A 21553-nucleotide genomic window follows, 5' to 3' on the forward strand; every position below is an offset into this window, starting at 1 on the left:
TGAACAGGGTGGTTCATGACAGATGCTACTGGAGGTCACCGATTCATAGGGTCGCCGTAAGTCATAATCGACTTAAAGGCGCATAACAACAGCAACAACATACATATAAATGAGTTAGGGTTGCCAGGTTCAGGGCCTGAGACTGATCCTGTATCTTTAGGAGAAGAGAAAGTCAGCCAAGTGCAGGTGTTCTTGCAACCCTGTAATGGGAAAAACCACAAGGTGGAATTCTCCCTTCCCCCTGCACAACTTTTAAAGATGCAGAAGACCTCTTTAAAAGTTGTGCAAGGGGAAGGGAGAATTCCACCTTGTGTTTTTTTCTCATCACAGTGTTGCAAGAACATCTGCACTTGGCTCATTTCCTCTTCTCCTAAAGATACAGGATCAGTCTCAGGCCCTGAACCTGGCAACCCTAAAATGAGTAAGTAACCGCAGACTAAGCTTTCGGTCACCCCCTGAAAACCGCATCCAGGACGGCGTCTTCAACACAACGCCTAGAATCAGGGGCACAATGTTGCGATTGAACCTCTTTGTTCTGCAGCAGAACAGCAACATCAAAGGGGCACAGGCTCAAACGAGTTTGCCTGACACTTCCGGATCCCGACTGCAGGTCGTACTGCGCAAGCGTGTAGACTGAGTGGTAAAAACATCTACAAATCAATGCACAAATACTATTCCTATTTCAGATTTTACACTGATCCTTAAGTACATCTGAAGCAGGTATAGATCGGCTGGTGTTGCCTTTTTTTTACTTTTCTTATCGTGCTTTGAACTAGCCCCTTTTTTCTCCCACCCCCAAAACAAGAAAAAAGAGAGAAGACTCTGGACAAGGATGACATTCTTAGCAAGTGCGAAAAAAGCAACCAGCGTCCAGACTCACGCGAATAATTCTCTTCTCACGCCCCACCCTCCCCAATCTCATTTATAGAGGGATGAATCGGGACTCGGAAGTGAGGGCGGTGTGCTTGTGCCCTTTTACTCCTCTAGGACCGGCGCCTGTTGTTGACGTCGGCAACTGCGCCTTCCTGGGGGGAAGGAAGTGAGTGCGTGGAGGGGGGAGAGCGGGAGGTGTCTGACGTCGCGCCGTCAAGCGAGGAGCCGCCGCTGCCGCCGCTTTGCTTGCTTTTCCGTAGCTGCGCAGCGGCCTCCGGGCGAGATGGAGAGCGCCAGCCAGGGTAGGGGGTGAGGAAGCGGAGGCGGGGAAGAGCGGCCTCCTCGCCCTTGGGAGGCCGCCGTGGGGCCCGGGAGGGGACCTTAGACCAGGCCTCGGGGGCAGGGGAGGTGTCCTGCCTCTGGCTTTCTCTCAGGTTGGGTCCCTTCGGACTGTAGGGGGTGGTGGGGAGCTTATGAGTGCCCGACTCCGTAAAAGTAAACAACTCCCTGCATGTAGAAAGCTAGCATATCGGGGAGAAGGTTTCTAGCCCAGCCTTCTCCCGGGCTACTAGATTTCTAAGTGCAATACATTTTTGTGTGCCAAAAAATTGATTCTCTCTTTCCCACCCATCTGTTTCTGTGTGTGTGTGTAGGAATTATTTGGGTTTCCGCTTGCAGCTTGAAGTGGTGCCCGATGGCAAGTATATGTGTGTGTGTGAGAGAGGGCTATCTTCGTGATGGCCCTATGATTAGGGGATTCTCTTCTAGGGGTGCTGCAGATGGTCCCTTTTTTTGCCAGCGTAAATGGGGATTGAAGGGATTTTTTTTCGGCCTTGGAGTAAAAAAGATGCTGTGGTTTTAACTAGCTAGGGAGCTTGAAATATTGCAGGTGGTTTCATTGGCTTTAAATGTGGCTCTACTACGCCGATCTGATCAGGTTTTCTGTTAGGGCTTGTGTACATGAGTTCTGTAGTTAGCTTAGTTATTTTTTTTTTTTAAGTTTAAATGGAGGCGGCTTTAGAAGGATAACTGCCCTAAAGATGCCCCTGTTACTGTTTATACCACGTGTGGGGGAACCTTTGATCCTCTAGATATTGCTGAGCAGCTCCCGTCAGCCTCAGCAAGCACGGTCAATGGCCAGGGATGATAGGAGTTGTAGTTCTGCAACGTTGGAAGGCCAAAGGTTCCCCATGCTTGCCCTGTGAGGTCAGAAGAGAGGGTCCTCTTGGTAGTTCCACCGTCTTCAGAGGTTTAAAAGCTTGTGACCTGGGAGGGGGCATTCTCTGTGGCAGCCCCTAAGTTGTGCAATTCCCTCCTGATGGAGGTACTTCTGGTACCTTCGTGATATAGTTACTGACATATGCTGGTGATGCACCTCTTTATCCTGACCTTTAACACCACTGGATAGAGCCTATTCTTCTGACTATAATTTGTTTTAAATTGTTTTTCATATTTTAAGTTGTTGTAACCTGCCCTAGGACCTGATGGTGAAGGGTGGGTAAAACATTTAAGTAAATGATAACTCTCCTCTTTCAGCTTAATAAATAAAAATAAGCCCATCTCCAGGGAAAGAACTAGGCCTACCTCTAAATCCGCTGTAGCAGGAACGTTTGCTGTTCAGGTGGGCTGGGTTAGGGTGTGTGAAATGGGAAGCAGGAAGGGGGTTCTTAGGAGGGCAGGGAGTTTACATGCAGAAGTTGTCAGGGTGGGGCACAGTTGAGGGGAGGGGCTGTTGACTTAGACCTAGAGGATGATGGGTGTGGGTGTGTAAACGTGAGTGTGCAATTTGAAATGCTGGGAGGGCTGGTGAAGTGGTGTGCAGGTTAGACTAGGAAGCCGAGTCTGTGTAATGAGAGCAGGGGAGAAGCAGACAAGCTATGTGAGGGGTTGAGGGAGGCAACCTAGGCCTTGCTGGAGCTTAGGGTGGTAGGCTAGAAGTCTGCCTTGCAAGGGGCGGGGCACATGCTTGAGGATGGGGGTGCCTCGATACTGAGGCTTGGACCATCACGAGGCCTGTGGCTGGTGAGGGGCAATGTTGGATGGGCTTGGTTGTTGGAGACTAGGTAGGTGGGGAGATTAGTTCCCAGGGTGACTATGGGGACTAGGAGACCAAAAATGTTAAGCTTTGATTGCAGGGAAGAATCTGGAAGCACAGCAAGTCTTATTTGTGGGTGGTGGTGAAAAGTGATGCTTCGGTTGTGGTGGCGTCTTTGAGGTGGTTGGATCAGGGCTTTGATCTTATGCTGTACCTTAACTGGGGAGCCCCACAGATTTGCTATCAAGGGGCTTGGGCAAGGAGAGACCGTAGTAGAATTCTAAGAGGCTGAATGCAGAATTTGAGCAACCCGTCATAGTCATAACTGGGTTAGCTTGAGATCAAAGTGTTATATAGCTTTGGGCTGCTATAGATTCTCTGCTTTCATTTTTGTTGAGTGGTTTGGCTTTGATACTAGCAAAGACTATGAAAGCGTCAGTCTATGTGACTCTCCTCTGTTTCTCAAAGCAGTTGCATTACTTTCTGACACGCTTCCATAAGCTCTTGAGTCTTGTCTACTACTGAGAAGTTGTACGCAGTCATGTGTGTTGTGATGTTTAGTTTGCTCAACTAACGTGTCTGTGTGTCTCCTTGCATCTTTGAAAGTGCAGCTGCTATCCCATCTGCAGGCTTGGATGCAGAGTTCTGCAGATCATAGTAGGCAGCCTTTTGAGGGGTAAAGACAGAGAATGTCTGATGTAGGCAGCTTGTAATCCCTAAATCTGGGATGGGAGCACATGTTTCTGGACTCCATTTCCTATCCATCCCTGACTGTTAGCCATGCTCGCTTGAGATGATTTGGAGGGCCACAGGTTCCCCACCCCTGCCCTAGAGGCTGTCATTGCAGTTGCCAAAGACTTAGCCTTGTCAGCAGGATTGGAAGGATTCCTGAAGCTTGCCTACTACACTTTTTTGTGACTAATGGACCTAGGATGGCCTACTTCAGTCTAGCATGCCAGCCATCTGCTTGGGATACAGTTAGTGCTCCCACAGTGAGGTCATAGTGAGGTTAGCTTCATTTATTCATGTATTACATTTGTATCCAGCCCATTATCCAAGGAAGGAGCAAAGCCGCTTATAGCTTTGGCCCAAAACAATGAGGAAAGCTAGCTGGAGAGTTAGCAATTTAGCCAAGTCTTCTCGGTGAACTTTGGATTTTACAAATTTTAACTTCTCTGCCTCTTTCAAATCGCAGTCTGCTTGGGTGCCTCCCCGGCTGTTTCCCCTGCCCCCAAGCCCCAAAAGTGTATGCTAAGCAAGCAAGCAACCAGAGACCCTTCTGTGTAGCCCCACACTTTTAGAATCTGAGTCGCTCAGCCAGCAGCTGTTTGCTCCACCACTCTAGAATGTTAGGCCTGCAGCAGCACTGCCGCCAAATCCCTTGGCACATTTCCAGTATAGATAACATTAAGCAACAGGCATTCTCATGGCCTTGATAGGCCCATCCCTTTTTTGGAGGGGGAGTGCACAGGAGCGGTTGAAACATCTGGGCTGCTCCTCACTTACCTGCTTATGATTGTTAAGAGTCACACATTCAAATAGATTGTTGATGTGAGAACGTGTGTTTTATGCAGATGCAATCGTCAGAGGGCCAACATTGACTATGGTCCCTGTCAAGGAGGGTATGCAAAGGGAAAGGCCCGTAGGTCAGTGGTGGAGCACGTGTTTTGCATGCTCAAGGTCCCAGGTTCAATTCCTGGCATCTCTAGGTAGGCTGGGAATTTCCAGCTCCTGAAACCCTGGAGAGCCGCTGCTGACCAGTGTAGATAATACTGTGCTAGATGGACCAGTAGTCTGTCTCGGTATAAGCCAATTCCCTGTGTTCCTATATATGCTCTGGCAAACCTGGGTTGTTGCTGGATTATTGTGAGGCAACGTCAAGTTACCTGCTCTTCTTGCAGAGAGACTGAGAAATCACCAGATTACCACTCCCAAACATGTTAGCCAGAGGGGAAGTGAAGATCCTTTCTCTCCAGGGATAGCAGATGGTGCAGAGTTGTTGTTTGAGCCTGTTATGAACGTAGCTTTTGGGCAGTTGCGCCTATAGCTCTTGATAATGCAAATAATGCTTCTGCAGGTCTGCTGGGCAGGGCCTGATTCAGAATGTTCTGTTCCCCTCTCTCTCTTCTCTGTCTAACATGCTTTGCCTTTCAGCTGCTTATCCTTTTCCCCTGGTTTGCTTCTTGTCTGTGACAGATATCAACCTTAACTCTCCCAACAAAGGTCTGCTGTCGGATACAATGACAGATGTGCCTGTGGATAACGCCAGCAGCGCCGCCGCCACGGCTGCTCCTCCTTCAAGGGCCTCGGCCTACAATGGGCTCACTGAAGCTGAGGAAGACGAGCTGAGGGCTGAGCTGGCCAAGGTAAAGGTGCCTTAATTGCCAGTAGGCATTTCTTTGTTATCTGTATTGCTGCTGGGAGACCAGATCGTTCTTATCTGTTTATTTATTTAAAATATTCCTATCCCGCCCTTCTACCCTACAATAGGGCACTCAGGGCGGCTACAATAAAAATGCATACATACATAATAAAATACACAATAAAAACACAAAACATTACAGTAGATTAAAATGCATAAAATGCAGTTATGCTCCGCAGCTCTAAAGAAGTGAGACCACAGACCTGAACTTCTGAAGTGCCTGGCGTAACTTTGTAGTTCCTCCTTTGTGGAAGAGTCCGCACAGTGTTGGGACATTTGAAGGATTTATTACATGAGGAAAAGCATTACCTGGGAAATCAAATATCTCTTTATGGTGTTTTTGTCCTTTCTCTGAGAAGCTCAGGGTGGCGGATACTGCAATGGTTTAACCTCAAAGCAACCCTGAGAGGTGAGTTGGGGTGAGATGTGAGCTCACTCAGTGAGCTTCATGGCTGTGTGAGGATGTGAAAAAGTCTCCCCGTTTTTATGTCCTAGCGTTCTAGTCACTATGCTGGAATTTGGCAATAGGTCACCTCTGTAATATAGGACTTGTTCATTGTCTAGGATTGGGATGTAGGACTGTTTTTCAAACTCTGTCCCTTAGGAGCCCTGTAGTCGCTTAGTAATGAAAGATGGCTGAATGCTGCCCATTTTTAAAACTTTCTCTTCAATTTGAAGCCTCAGGACCACACTAGGTGGATTCTATCTGGTGGGCTTGGCTTCTGTGGGATAGTGGTAAAGTCACATATAGAGCACTGGCCAGACCTAAGCTGAAATGGTATGTCCTGAAAAACTCCCAAGACCCTTCTGCAACACAGATTGCTCTGAAGACAAATGATTGTGGAAAGAGTTCCTTGAAGGCTGGAAACTTGTAGATCACTGATGTATAATAATGTGAAGCCCAATGTTCACACATTACAGCACTTGGATATTTTCTTTCTCCTGATTGGGCTGAATACCACAGATCGCCCTGCAGGTCTGTATATGGCCTGCCTGTCAAACTTGTCAGCAAAAACGGAGGGAGCTTTGTCCATACGAATGTATCTGTCAGGATTGTTGCTGTAGCAGATGACCATTATAAAGTCGATACTACAAAATGTGGTGAGGAAACTCCTAATCCATCATTATCTTTCAAGAGGTGGGCTGACATAAGCCTTGAACAGTCTACTTACTTTTAATTAGAATCTTCATGGTCCACCAGTCTGTTGTGAACTGAAAAAGCAGACGCACATGCTCATATAATATCTTAGCAATTGGCATAACTACACTGTATGAAGTGACCCTGAGCGTACACTTGTGAACTTGAGTGTATTCCTAATCAGATCAAGGTCCATTTAGTCTGGCATTCTGGCAAGAATCCCAGCAACCTTCAAGTACTAGGTAGTCTACTGTGGCCTACATTCTGGCCACCTCTGCTCTAGATCAATAATCTTCAACCTTTTCAGACCTGGGACTGATCTTTATGCGACCCACTTTTGTACCAAGTATTTGTGTGTTGGTTGTACTCCTGTTGCCACACACCTCACATCAGGCTGCAACCCAATTATGGCCGCAACCACCCAGTTGCTGAATGAAACTCATAGTCCCAGGCAATGGTCTGAAGGCACATGAGGCCAGCACCCTGCTGAAGCTAAGCAGGGTCAGGTCTGGTCAGTGCCTGGATGGGAGACCGCCTGGGGAACCTTATGTAAGCTGCTTTGGGTTTCTGTCATGAAAAGAAAGGCGGGATAGAAATGTAATAAATAATAATAATGATGTTCCTGCTGGGAGGAAGGGCGGGATATAAATCAAATAATAAATAAATAAATGTTTAGCGTGTTAAGCAATGATGTTCATTAATAGATTTAAAATACTTTGTGGTCCTTGTTGCATATATATAAAAGTTACAATGTTAAGTTGCCTCTTCTCTTGGAGTCCAGGATGTCACTGCTGCCCTTCAGCGTTGAACTGTTATCTAATTGCTCCTGCAACACTTGGGCCCCTAACCCAAATGCCTCTCTCTTTGCAGGTGGAAGAGGAAATTGGCACCCTGCGCCAGGTATTGGCTGCCAAAGAGAGGCACTGCGGAGAATTGAAGAGAAAACTAGGATTGACCCCCCTGGATGGCCTGAAGCAAAACCTCTCCAAGAGCTGGCATGATGTCCAGGTCTCCAATGCGTAGGTGTACCGTAGGGTGCTTTTCCACTGTAACCTGCATAAATAGTTTGTCCAAGTGAGGTGTGCTAATAGTTGTGTCCAAGTGAGGTGTGCTCTAACCAACCAAACAACAGCAGCAACGAAAGAAAACACAGAAAAGTGTTATCTGGTCAAATAAAAAGAAAAGGCATCCTCCATGTAGCATCCATCTTAGCGAGGAGGCTTTATCCTTCCTGATCCTGAAGCAGTTCTCTTCCTTTACCACAGGAGTGGCGAACCTTTGGCCCATGAGGCTGTTTTCCCCAAACCACACCCACCTGCCCATACCTGAGATCACATGTGACAGCAGGTGGGGATGTGGCTGCTGACACCCACTTGGGAGCCTTAAAGTGTGTTCTGTATGGTTGTGCATAGGCAAGGGAGGCTTGCTAAGAGCAAGCCAGCTTGGTTGACTGTGTTACTATGGGGAATGCCAGCAGATGCTTGAAGGGGCTTGCAAAGAGTTGGACAGGGCTCCTTGCAAGCCTCTTGCTTCTTGCAGAGAGGCCCTGCTCAGCTCTTTGAAGCGCTGGCAATCAGCAGATTGCCAGTACCTCGGACCAGTACCTCAAAGCCGCCCTAGGCTCCTGCCGGGTGGAAGGGTGGGATATAAGTCAAATAATAAATAAAATAAATAAAGCACTGATTCATAGGGTTGCCATAAGTTGTAACTGACTTGGAGACACATAACAACAACAACAAATGAATAAAGCACTGGTCAGCCTTGTGTGGCGTTTTGAAGTCCCCATAATTGTCAGGACTTCAAAGCACCCCATCACTTGATGTCAGTGAGAGGTGGGTGGCTCCACCCACCTGTCAGATTTAGCCTGTTATGGGTCAAATCCAGTCACCTGCTTTTCAGGGAGGTGGCTGGAAGAATTCCTACATGAGGCTCCCATTGCCAGTTGTGGCAGATGGCTCCATTACGCCCTGAGCACCTGCTAGTTTGTGAGGAGGGTGGGGTGCTTCCTTGGATCACTCTGTGCCTCCAACTGCAAGCACTGAGTTTTTCTTTTTTAAAAAATGCTCCTTGCCAAGACTTGTAATTGCTCAATGATCAGGAGTAATGTGAAATTGGCTTAGCAGTGTCCGTCCCTCCCACTCCACTCACCACATTCTCTGACTTTATTTTGGATAGATTTATAGTTACAAATTATAAATCTTCTCAGAGGTATCTGAGGAAGTCTGCAAACACCAAAGCTGCAAACCTACTTTGCAATTCCAGAAAACCCCAAACATGTTGTGAATGTCAAATCCTGCTTCATTTTCCTCTTGACAGGAATGTGGCCCAGCCCCATCTCTCAGCCTGGGCAGTCAATATTTCATCACCTGCCTCTATGATGTTGGGTTTTCTTCTTGGTTGAAATCCTCTTCCCACTTTCAAAAGTGTGACTGACCCCCAGGTTTTTGTTTCTAGTTATGTGAAAACCTCTGAGAAACTTGGAGAGTGGAATGAGAAACTGACACAATCGGACCTGTGAGTTCCTCTCCTGTCGTCCAAGCACCACCTCGCTCTTCCTTGCTCTTTCCTCCGTCTCGTTCCACTCTTTTGTTTCGGTTCCAGAAGGAGCTGGCCCTGTGCTTGGGATGCAGAGGAGCCACACTTGGGCCTCTTGCTTATTAACATTAGAACTTTATTCTTTGCCCATAAATGTTCTTTGGCCGTGTTCAAGATTAAGCACATCTTGCTGGCTTCCATGATGCTTTCTTGCCTAGAGAAAGGAAAAATCCAATCAGTTACCAGACCACATTGACGAATGGCAATAGTCCAGCTAGGAACTGCTCTTGCGTTGTATCCAATCCTTAAGGCAAAACTGAACATCCGTCTTCCTTGCTAAATTGACTTAGCACCACTAATGTATGCAATACAAGGAAAAAAAGAGCTTACAATTACAAATTCTGGTGCTCAAATGAAGACCAGTGGACAGCGGAAAGGGAGAGAAGTAAGGGCTCAATGTGGGCAAACACACTTTTGTATATTTTGGTTTCAACTTCAGGCTGGAACTATAGATTACACGGCCATCTTGGGTGCTGAAACCCTGGCTGTCAATTCTCTGTTGCACAGTAGTGTTGAGAGGAGGAGATCTGCAGCAGGGAAGCTGCCAGGAGATGCTCAACTGTTCTCTTGTGCATTGCTTCCTTCCTGCAGCATACATGCTGGAAAATGTGGCCTGGCAGAAGAATTTTGTGCCCTGGCCCACCACTTCTACTCTGCAGACCTCCTCTTTTGGAATCTGCTTTGCAAAGGAGAGGGGGTGGCTTGGGTTTCTTTAGGTGAGGCGGGCACAGAATATGTAGTTCCTTTGCTGGGTTATGAGAGTGGTGGTACCAGCTTTGGTGTTCCAGGCACAAGAGGCATTAAGGGAGAATGGGTGAAGCTGTTTGTAAGTGGGAGACCTTCAAGCTAGTAGACCTGTTGCGCTGTCCTACGCATCTCTGCTCAAAAATCCCGCCGAGTTCGGTGGGATTTACTGCAAAGTTAAGAATACCTAAATATGCAGTCTTCAGAGTGTATTCCAGCTTTAGTTCTTGAGCAAGGTTGGGCAATGGCAGGCCTTTGGATATAGGTGTGTTGCAGCTTTCTGACTGGGCTGAGATTTGTGCAGAGGCTACTTGGTGTGGGAGGGAGGTGTGCACATATGGTTGACTGTCCGCATGCCTGTATATGTAGGTGTTCATGCCTGTACATGCACAAGCCTGCCTGGGTGTATGAGAATCTATACATATATTCCAGCCTTGTATTTAACCACTTGCATGGTCGCCATAGGTGACAAGGAACTGCATCCTGAAGAACTGAGCGGGCTGACAGAGGGGGGATGGGGCTTTCTTCACCTTTTCTGCCAACCCACTTGATTTCTGTGCAGGAGGAGGGGAAGCCCCCTCTGTGTCTAGCACAAGCACCAAATGGGCTGGTGGAGGAGGCATGGAGTCCTCTGTAGCTCCTTGGCCAGTCTGGAGCGTAAAATTCAGCCTAGTAAAACTTCTTACGGGTTTATTTACAAGTCTGATCACTCATTTTAAAGCTGACTGTAGCCCATTAGAACTGTCCTTGGCCCAAATCCTGTATCTTGGCTTATATTTTTCTTTACAACCCTGCAAAGAAAGAGAAAATTTGGGATTGGACTAGGTAATAATTATCACCAGCCAGCCAACCACTGAGAAGACACTTTCTCCAAGTGCTGAAAAAAATTCAAGAAGCCAAATTTTGTTTGGGAGGATTGAGTGTTACAGGCCGCTTACGGCACTAGTACGCATTAGGTTTAACCTTGTTAATGAGATGCTCAAATAACTTTTTTTAACAAATGCTTTTGTCATTTATACAATACGGAAAATTCAGAGGGAATGCAAAACATATGCATAATACAAAAAAGAAAATAATTAAGCATCGTGGAGAAAGAAAAACCCATTGAAGTAAATTAGGGTGGACCTTAATGCTCAAATAAGTTTTCATTCTGTATTTCCCCAGATGTTGTAATGCAGTAAATTACAGATGATGACCAGACCCTAAGCCAGCCTTTCCCAACCGGTGTGCCTCCAGATGTTGTTGGACCACAACTCCCATGAGCCTCAGCCAGCATTACCGATGGCTGTGGCCGATGGGAGTTGTGGTCCAACAACATCTGGAGGCACACCGGTTGGGAAAGGCTGCCCTAAGCAATAATCAGACATGCTTTCTTCCTGCCATCTAACCTTTCGAATAGATTTTTTCCATTGGGAGAGGCCTAGAAATAAACGTTTTAAAATGCCCGTTTAAAACCCACTTTCCACCACTCTCTGCACTGCAGCCGTCTTGCAACCTTTTAAAGTTAATTGTGCTATAAAACCAAGTGCCCAATGAATGTTAAATTATTATGTGTGGCAATTATTTTAAAAAGCAGATAGCCCAACCAAAGCATAGCAGGAAAGGTGGAGACTGATGATTAAAATAGCCTTGCGGGTCACAGTCATGTCTGTCTTTGCTGAAGGTAGGAGGGAGACAGGTTCGTCCTGTGGGAGAAGAAGCCAGAGTGGCTGCTATTCTGATGCACTTTTGTGGATATACCCAGTTATGAGTTCTTTTATTCTCTTCTGACCGCGGAACGTGAACTGCTAAGTCTTCCCCCACATGCACGAAAATTAAGGGGAACTACGGACTGTCGCTTTCTGCAACATCTGAGCAATATTTTCCATTAAGGCCATGTGCCTTTTTCAGTTCAACTTGTGAACCAGAAAGAATCTGAGCTTGAAATAACACACAAATAGAAAGAAATATAAAAGCTTGAAGCAATAGCGAATGGCCAGCGATGCGCTTGTTATGGCCCTTGTGATTTGGAGTGCTGTGGAAGAAAGGTGTTGGCCTCTTCTCTAACCTCCGTTGTATTTATAGATATGTTTCGGCCAGCAGCACCCTGGACGACTGGAATGAGAAATTAACCCAATCAGAAGCGTGAGTGTCTTAACCTTTAGCATAAAGCACGTTCCCTTTATACAACCAGCAAACTGCAACTAATACTTCCTCTCCTGCGCTAACTCTTCTTCCTGCTTGGCCCCCCTTCTCTAAATGCACTTTGTTGGCTAACTAATAAGGACAGCGGGAGAAACATAACTTCTAGTGTGCAAGCAGTGAGATGTGGAGCCGTTTCTCTATGTCAGGAATTGATTTGGGATGTCATTGCCCACTCTGGTGTATGCCCAGCAGTCTTTGCTTCACTTGTTCTGAGCTTCGTTTTGATAGGCCTTATTTGGGATAACACAGAATTAAAGCCAGTAAAATACACATCAGGGTAAGGATTGCTTGTCAGCTGCAATGCAGCAGGAATGCAGGAAGGATACAGAATGTAATAGCAGGTACAAAATTCTGCTTCCGGGGGGCGGTGTGTGTGTGTGTGTGTGTGTGTCTGCTTTTCAGTTTTAAAAAATGCAAGATAGTAGTCCTTAGAGCTGTAAAAATATGTTTGAAAGTGTATGGGCAGAGCCTTCTGAAGTCTGAGCAGCCAGAGGTGGGCTGTGTAGTTCTTTGGTAGTTGTGCCCCACCTGTGACTAGCAAGCCAGAATAAATTGTGCAAAATAGGAAGAAACACAGAATATTGCAAAGAGAAATGATGCTAATTTACATAATTGTGCAGCTCATCGAATACAGTTTTTCTTGGTGCAGAATCCAAATTGTCAGGGAATGGAATTCTTATTTTTAAAAGGTTTTATGCATAGTGTGCTTGTAGTCCTGGCAATGGGCTTGAAATAAGCATAAATATAGTGCTCCTCTGTCCATTATTTCTGCATATAAATTCAAAAGAGCTTCAGATAGGTGCACTTTGCAACTCAGTTATGTAGGTTCCTGGAGAATGATAAATTTCCAATCCTCGATGTGACTGGAAGCCGGTCTAATAACCTATTTGAGTTACTCTTTTGTTTAAGAAAAACATCTGGTGATAATCCTTATACGATGTTTTGGTCACCAGCACATTTCTTTTTACATCCCCAGGAACCCTTTTTTAAGAAAATAAAGGAAAACTAGAGCCAGTTTTCATGATTTCTAGTGGCAGACATTTGACTATCTCTTTCTGTCTGTCTCTGTAACGAACATTTCCTGTTCCATCCTCATTGAAATGGGTAGAAGTTATGGAAGAACCCTGCAACTCTTACTATTTTCCCATTCATTTCAGTGGAGGTGATTGCTTGGATTCACTGGAACTCTAGCGTGACTTGTTCTGGCCTTCCTTTTCATAGGCCTCATTTGGGATAATTTTTAAAAAATTACATTAAGGGCATTTTTGTGTGCACAAAGGGGTGTGGCTGGCTGATTTTCCCTTCCAGCCGCAGCCCCTCTCCCCGCCCCCACCCCGCCCCCAGTTCTAAGGAATCTCCCAGTCCTCTGCAGCGGCTTCACAGGGAGCATAGGACGGCATTAGAAACAAAGGACTGGGCAAGTACGGAGTGGTTCTCTGCTCATCATTTTTGGAAATCCAAGCTGCTGTTGTAACATCTGCAATTCTTTGTAACTGTGTTTTTTTATGGCTTGGAGTAACTCAGGACAGTTGAGATTTAAAATGGCCCAAGTAAGAGTTCTTATTAAGAGAACTTGATTAGCTGTGTTTCCTTGGCAAGCAGCTCTTCTGGCCTTTGGATTTATAATATTTGGTCCTAGAGGTGTAGATGGTGATGTGTGAGGATCTTGACTCCTCTCTCCTTCTCCCCCCCCCCAATTCCTCCTAGCACTTCTCTGCATTTGAAGTATGGTACTGTTTAACTCCTCCCATCTCGGAACCATCTTTTTTCCCCCTATTACAGTCCAGATTGTGATGAGAGTGGGGGCGGATTTTTGTACGTTATTAAACTTTCAGTGTTACCTGCTTTCTCCCGTGAGACCGCACGGTTACAGCGTTGGTTCCGCTGTTATTTTGCTGCCTGTTGACTTCCCTCCCCCCCCCCCCCCGGCAGCTCCTCTGAGTTAATAAAAACAACGTACTTTGGTAGGGCTTAATCTGAGTTTGTCCTGTGGATGTTTCCGGGTGAAGCAGGAAGTTTTGCGTACTTAAGTTTCCTGACAGCTGTAGCAGGAAGTTGACATTGGGGGAAATTTTCCAGAGCTGAATTTAATGTGGCATGACCAGAGGTGTTCCAAGTCCTCCTTTCCAGGCTTGCATTAAGGACCAGTGCTTTGCTGAATTCAGTGATCAGTGGCGGAGGGGGGGTTGTGTGTGTGAAGGTGTACACCAGCTTTCCCCAGCCTTGCCCAGATGTTTTGAACAACAGCTTCCATCAGTCCCAGCCAGCACAGCCATGGGCTGATGACAGTTGTGGTCCACAACATCTGGAAGATACTGGGTTGGGGAAGGCTGGTGTATTAGGATACGGTGAGGCATGTATATCTCTAGAAAACTTCATAGAATCATAGAATAGTAGAGTTGAAAGGGGCCTATAAGGCCATCAAGTCCAACCCCTGCTCAGTGCAGGAATCCAATTTCAGCTAAGATTTCTTGGGGGGAGGAGTTGAAGGCAGGATGGGTTTTAGGGTCTGCACTTCCTTTCTTTTTAGCTGCCTTTGGGATGTAGTATATTCCTCTAGCAACGCAAGCAAATTTACAAGCCTTCTGGCAGTGGAGGAAGCCACACCTGGCTTTTGGCACACTGATGGTAGGAATAGCTTCAGTGTTGTATCTGATCCAAAGTGTGTGTGTGAGATAGTGCTGGGGCTTAGGGTTGGCTTTCAAAAACCTCATGCCTGAGAGGATACTGTTGACTAACCCCTTGGGATGATTATGTTTTAACTTTTACTGAACAAATGACCTTCCTGGGCTGTAATCATGGGGTGCTTTTAGTGTAGGGGTGAATTGATTAAGTACAACTGCAGGAAGGCTGGTCTGCAGCTGATCCTTGCAAAATCTTAACAGCTGATACAAAGCAGGACAATGAGAATTGTGTATGCTTTTAACAACTGAGAACTGTCATGTGGGATTGCTGTAGCCACCTTTAATGCAGCTGTCAATGTTTTAAGTTTAGTAAACAGGGAAGCAAATAAAAAGACTTTGTTAAGTCAATGGACAGGTGGGAGATTTTTTTGCATTTAAGATGAGTCTGCAGTCCTTCATCAACGAACACTTTTAATGGGAAAACCATTGTTGAATTCCATTAATAAGGTGCAACTCAAGTACGCATGCTAGCTTTGGTTTGCAGTGTAGATCTTACCTACTTGGCCCTCCTGTGAAAAAGTTGCTGCCCCTGTTAATGCTCTTACTCTATACAGATTCTGTGAGCATAGCTAGGACAGTTTCTACTAACTTGCCTAGATTGACAAGTAGAAGAAGTGTAATGTCGGCAGAGGAACTCTTGCTGGGCTCAAGGCCTAGTTCTCATGAAGGTAGCCAACCAGGCTCTTGACTGAAATGCTTGGGGATTGCAGGTGTGGCTCACATCCCAATCCCTGAACATAGAAAAATCAGCATATTGAGGGGGCAGTGGTTGGGGGTGGGTGGGTTCTAGCTTAGCAGCCTTTTTGACATGTTGATTTGTGTGTGTGTGTGTGTGTGTTCCTGATGGGAGCATTGCTTAAACTTTTAAGCTTTAAAGTGAGCACCTACCTATAGTCTGAAGTAGTCTAGTCTATACACAAGAATTGTTTAGTTCAGTTTTTATAGTTTATTTATATACCACTTTTTGGCCAAAAGGTCCCCAAAGTGAAGAACAACATATTAAAACAGATTACCAAAAAAAATTACATAAGAAATAACCAGTAAAAAATATACAGTAAAAATACAATGCAAATACAAGAACAAAGTAAAACAAATTGCAACAAGAACAATGTTTTCTTTGTTTTCAAATGATGCACACAGTGGGGCATTTGCTTTACTGACAATACAGCCCCAGGTTTTTTATGTGCTCAGCATAAATTATTTTTGTAAACTCATAAAAGGACACTCATTAGCAAATCACACAGACCTGCAGTAATGGGATGAAATCCTCTTGTTCCAAATAGTTACCGTTTGGTTTTGCTAGAAGGCAAATGAATTTTGATGCGTCGTCATGGCAGTTGTGTAATATCTTTCTCCACATGGCTACAAACGAATGTACCGATACAAATCCTGTCTGTTCTCCTCCTGATGCATTGAACATGGGCGTTTTCCAGTACAGAGGGCAACAGCATATCTTTGTAATGTTCCCCATTTCATTAAGCGGGACCCTCTCATCTTTGTCTCCCTCAGGAAGAGCTGGGCAATAGATGTGGGGGTCAGATGATATGGGGTAGCTGCAGAGCAGTTTATTTAAGCCCAGGTATGCCCCATTCATTCGTTTAAATCAAGCAACAGGGGACCTGAGTGCATGAGTGAGGAAAGATGAGTGCCCCCACCCCCAATGCTATGCCTCATCTTCCCACAGGCCATAACCTGAATTTCTTTTTCACCAGCCTGCCTCTGATATTAGAAGTGATCTTGGGTGATGGAAAAGAGTCTGGGGCGGCAGACTGCAGAGGTCATGTGCAGTGGTGTGGTTAAGAGGATTCACTATATGGTGGTTTGTTTTGTTAAGATACAGAATACATTCACCACCGACACTGCTGTTCATACACTAACAGCGCTATTTTGCACATGTCTACTTGGAGGCAAGCCCCGCCGAGTTTAGTGTGTGACTGTATAGGATTGCAGCATTCATGATCAGAGATGCTGATGGGCACATGGAGGTCAAAAGACAAAAGAGACTAAAAGCTGCTTGACTGCAGTTGCATCTTTAATCTGTTCCTTGCCATGATTTTTCTGGGGATGTTGGTGACTTCCTCAGTGTGGTCTGAAATGCCGTGTTTAGGACTGAACTATAAACACTACACCATCTGAGTCTTTGGATTGGTGATAGAACAATATCCCAGAAATAAGTACTGTACCTCTTTTAAAAAGTGTTGCTATTGTCCCTCTTTTAAAATGGCAATGTTAATGGTAACTGATGGGAAACATTTTCCTTACGTAGCAGAAGCAATGCTTATTCTTTTCTGAATTAACTTGTCAATATTAACTGTTCCTTCCGAACGTCTAATCCTGTCCCCAGCTGAAAGCTTTTTTTTTTTTTAATTTCCTGGTATATGGGAAAGTCTGTTTTTCATATGGGTGCAAAGGGAACGTACGGAGTTGTCAGAAGAACAAAAGTCCCAAATGCAATTTGACAGACTTGCAGGGATGATTCCCTTGGTCCCACGCAGCGAGCAGAAAAACCAACACTGCTAGTAAAAGCATACTTCAAAAAGCAAACACAGGACTTTAATGCTACTGCGTAACAAAGGCTTTGACCCATAATTGCATTGGGAACCAGCTGAGCAACACTGAGGCACTTTAACTTATTAACTGAAGTCTCTTCGTTTCAGTAAAGGCCTCTCACGATATGTGCCAGTATCACTTAGAGCTATGCATGTGCTTTTTTAACTGCAAAAACGTGCATTCAGTAATAAAGAGCCACGGATGATCCTCAAGTGATGTTTATACACGTTAAGCTCCTGCTCAGAAAGGCCTCTCCCTTCCTAACTGCAGTGCTATTTGCTAAGCACCAGCTGCCATTTCCCTTGCTGCTCAAATCCTTTTCTTCCCCCCCCTTAATTACTGCCTTCAGCTGTTGCACCCTTGTTTTTCTTGCCTAGATACAAGAAGACACAGGAAACGCTGTCACAGGCAGGACAGAAGACTTCAGCTGCCCTTTCCAATGTGGGTTCTGTGATCAGCAGGAAGTTTGGAGATATGAGGTAATTTTTGCGCTGCGTTTCTTAAAGTGAAGGAAGTTGGACGTGCTCCCATAGTAAGAATGGTGGTGGGCATCTAACCGCCCTGCAGCCTGGCTGACTGCCTATTTCACTTCAGCCCAGTTGCTTTCATCATATTTTCCCTGAGGCTAAGAATGTCCTCTCTGTAAGTGGTAGCCTCTCTTTAAAAAAAAAAATAGAAAAATAAAGTTGTCACAGTAAAAAAAAAAAGCACATTTTCCTCTTTGTCTATGGAATTCAGGTGTGGTGCGTGTTTCATTTAGAAGCAGGTCCCCACTGCCAGGCACTGTAACTCATAAGAACATAAGAAGAGCCTGCTGGATCAGGCCAGTGGCCCATCTAGTCCAGCATCCTGTTCTCACAGTGGCCAACCAGGTGCCTGGGGGAAGCCCGCAAGCAGGACCCGAGTGCAAGAACACTCTCCCCTCCTGAAAACTCAAAAACGGATGTTTATCACTCTTGCTGCTGTGTGTGCAGTTCATTCATTTCAAACATACTGAACATACTAGTTTCCTCTTACCACTGGTTTTCTAGGCTAAAAGCTGAGAAGGACTGTTTGATCTCTTGAACATCCTTTACATACATTTATACGCAGGTAAAACATTATTGCAGACAAATAAGGGATTGCAATGGCTTCAAATTTGACTCCAGAACTTCCAAAGAGTTATTGTTTGGCGTGCATCTCCTTGTTATACATCTAATGTTTTATAAGCTTGATAATTATTTGACTGTTCAATGGACAGACTTTTTTTTAATCCATCAAATGACCTAAGTTTATTCACAGGTTCAGTGAAAACTGGGCTGTGAACCTAAATCAACATCCCCTTAATGTTAACATGTTCAGAGTTTCCTGAGTGTGCAGCACTGTTGCAAACTCCCTACACATTCCAGACTTTGGTACCTTGTAATCAGATGTAAGCTGCAGAGAGGATTCCCCACCATTCCTTGCTCTTGAGAATTTTCCTAAATGCAACCTGACTCATATACTGTATGTATCAATTACTTAATGTGTTAAGAATAATTCATGTAGAATTGAGCTGTTATGTTCATTGTAACACTGCTTCTTCTCAGAAACTCTCCTTTCCCCTTCTGGCTGGAAATATCCAGGTGGTAAGCACTTGACATAAACTCTGATCACGTAACAGCACTTTGAGGACTATTGGCACCTCTGGCAAATTGCTTTTTTCTTTTTTGTATTCTTGGACCTAGCAAATGGCACTTTTTTCTTTCCAAACGCAACATTTGCTTAAATTTACCAGAGAATTAGTGCATATATGTATTGGTCTTAATAGCCTTTTCCTCGAACCTGGCATAGCTTGTATACAACGCTCTTTCCCTTTTTTTGGACATTATTTAAGATCTGGTTTGCTATTTTAGTTTGGCATGGCTGACATCCTGAAGTGAATATTAACACAAACTGCAAGGCTTCTACAGTCTTGTAGCAAAGACTCAAACTAGATCTTTTGGGGTTTTTTTTAAAGAAGCATTTAAATGTTCATGCAGGTTATCAAACCTTTGAACCACAAAGCAGCGGTCCTTAAAAAAACACCATAATATTTATCATGGGATGAAACCATTATGGCCAAATCACACAGAATCTAAAAAAAAGCAGGAATAGGACTGCCATTTGGGCTAATAAGGAGGGTAAACCTAAGTTGGAGAAGGCAGAACAGCCTGTGCCATACATCATACTTTGGGATTTTGATAAATGGAGGCTTCAGTCGCTCATCCTCAAAGACAACTAACTTTCATTCCACATCCTAACAAAGGAATGTCTTCAGGTGTGGTTGGTACTTAGTAAGGGTGAAGCTAGAAAGGACAGAGAACTTGTGGTTGCCTTTGCAGCAGCAGCCTGCCGCCTCTTCCCACCCTCTACCAACATCAAGTTACATTTCAATGCATTGTTGTTTTGAGTTTCTCTGCCCCTGTAAGCAGCTGCCAAGTGAGAAGGGGAATCTGCCTACTTGTGCAGGTTCTCCATATTGTCATCCTGCTGTGCATAGAGGCTTTCTTTCCTAGTCTTTACCTGATAAACTTCCTCAAATGAAAGACAAACGTTTGCTACTAAGCTTGACTTACGTGATCGGAGACTATGAAAGGAGTGAAGCTGGTGTTTTTTTTGTAGTGAACCTCTTTCCTTTGAGCAGAAGATATGGCTTCTCTCTGTTCAGCCCCATTCATCTTTGACACATAGTCTATGAGATTCTGCTCTTTTCATACTATTCTCTTAAGAAGCAAAATGCTTTCCTTTGCTTTGCTGGTGTGTTCTGAAGTGTGAGTGTGGGGATCAGTTTTTCAAATTGGCTGCTTAAAATGAGGGCGGGTAGTGGGTGGAAGGTTACTGCGGAGGATCTGAATGGGGGACAAGGAAGTCACCTGATCTTTGTTGACTCTCAGCAACAGGAGCTTCCTTAAACTTTCAGTCACTTTGCTGGGTAAGCCTGCAACCTCAAAGCATTGCCTAGATCTTTTCTACAGTGTCTCATTTTATTTAACTTCCTCAGGATCCAATCTGGTAAGTTTAGTCACATTCTGGTCCCATTGAAATAAATGAGACTAAAGTGTGACGAATGCCCTCTGGATTCAACCCACTGTCATAAAAAGGTCCCATAAAGATGTCTCTGCTGATCTCTCTTTTTTAAAATGTATAGAATTAGCAGCCCTGCAGCATGGGCCAATTGTATGGCTTTCATGTACACCATCACTCTGGGAAATGAGTGCTTTACATGACACTGCCCTTGAAGACGACTTCAACTGGTCCAAAATTCAGCATCCAGATTACTGACTGGGGTTCCCTTTAGAATTCATATAACCCCTGTTTTAAAATGTCTGCATTGGTTGCCAGTTCATCTCCAGGCCCAGTTTAAGGTGATCACGCTAGTCTTTAAAGCGCTAAACAACTTAGGTCCAAAATATCTGAAAGACCGCCTCCTTCCCTGCAGACACTCTCGGGCGTTGAGATCACTAGAGGGGGCCATTTTGGTAGTTTCGCCACCCTCGTAAGCTCAGGATGGTGGCCTGGGAGAGGGCATTCTCTGTGGTGGCCCCTAAGTTGTGGAATTCCCTCCCCACTGGGATGTGTCTGGCAACTTCATTGCACAGCTTTAGATGAATGGTGAAGATGCACCTCTTTACTCTGGCCTTTGACACCTGAGAAGTATATTTTTAGGACCCACCCTATTTTGTGATTTTAGATTGTTTTTAATGCTGTATTTTAAAATTGTTGGAACCTGACTTGGGACCTTTGGGTAAAGGGCAGGTAATAAATGTAGTCATAATAATAATAAGCAACTGCCCAGCATAATCAAGCTTCTGCTACTTTTATGGACAGGGTGAATTGGGTCAAAACCCTTGCATTATGTTGGTTTTTGTGATGTAAAATTTCATGAAGGTTGTCCTCCCAATATTCTTTTGGAACAGAGTCCTTTGGTATCTTAGTCAGTTAACTCTGACATTGCCACATATTCTGGCTACCTGAAAGCCTGCCCAAGTTTCCTCCCTGCTGTTCCAGTGCTTGATCACAATCAAGGGCTTAAAAGAGGTGTTTTGAGCATTTTGCCAAATCCCACTGCCTCATTAGTCACATGGCTTGGATGACCTAAGAAAAGCAGGTACAGATCTTAACTCTTGCTTTTTTGTTAGGGTGTCCCAAAACTTCTTGGTATAGTGATGTGTGTCTTGCCAAAAACCTCTCCCCCAAATCACATTTGGGCAGTGTCTTTTTTTTACCACAACCCTAAGTGTCTCAAAAATGTGCACAAGCTTTGGTGGGGGGGAGGAAAACACACAAAAATTAGGCTGCATATTGAAGCCTTGAGGTCTGCCTTTATA

At 44.9% G+C, this 21553-nt stretch overlaps 1 protein-coding gene across 9 annotated transcripts in view; it reads left to right on the forward strand.

Moving 5' to 3' along the window:
- Positions 1-944: 944 nt before the first annotated feature.
- TPD52L2 (TPD52 like 2) overlaps positions 945-21553 on the forward strand; it is a 29267-nt gene continuing 8658 nt past the window's right edge. For 2 of the 9 annotated variants that reach the window (XM_061630959.1, XM_061630952.1), the window contains exons 1-6: positions 1046-1175; positions 5105-5274; positions 7339-7487; positions 8923-8982; positions 11872-11931; positions 17603-17704. In XM_061630959.1, the coding sequence (XP_061486943.1) occupies positions 1157-1175; positions 5105-5274; positions 7339-7487; positions 8923-8982; positions 11872-11931; positions 17603-17704 (560 nt within the window). In that variant the 5' untranslated portion in view covers positions 1046-1156. The other 7 variants (XM_061630960.1, XM_061630955.1, XM_061630956.1 and 4 more) reach the window with 6 other exon arrangements.

The sequence above is a fragment of the Rhineura floridana genome, chromosome 6, assembly GCF_030035675.1.
Source record: "Rhineura floridana isolate rRhiFlo1 chromosome 6, rRhiFlo1.hap2, whole genome shotgun sequence".
Taxonomy (NCBI): Eukaryota; Metazoa; Chordata; class Lepidosauria; order Squamata; family Rhineuridae; genus Rhineura; species Rhineura floridana.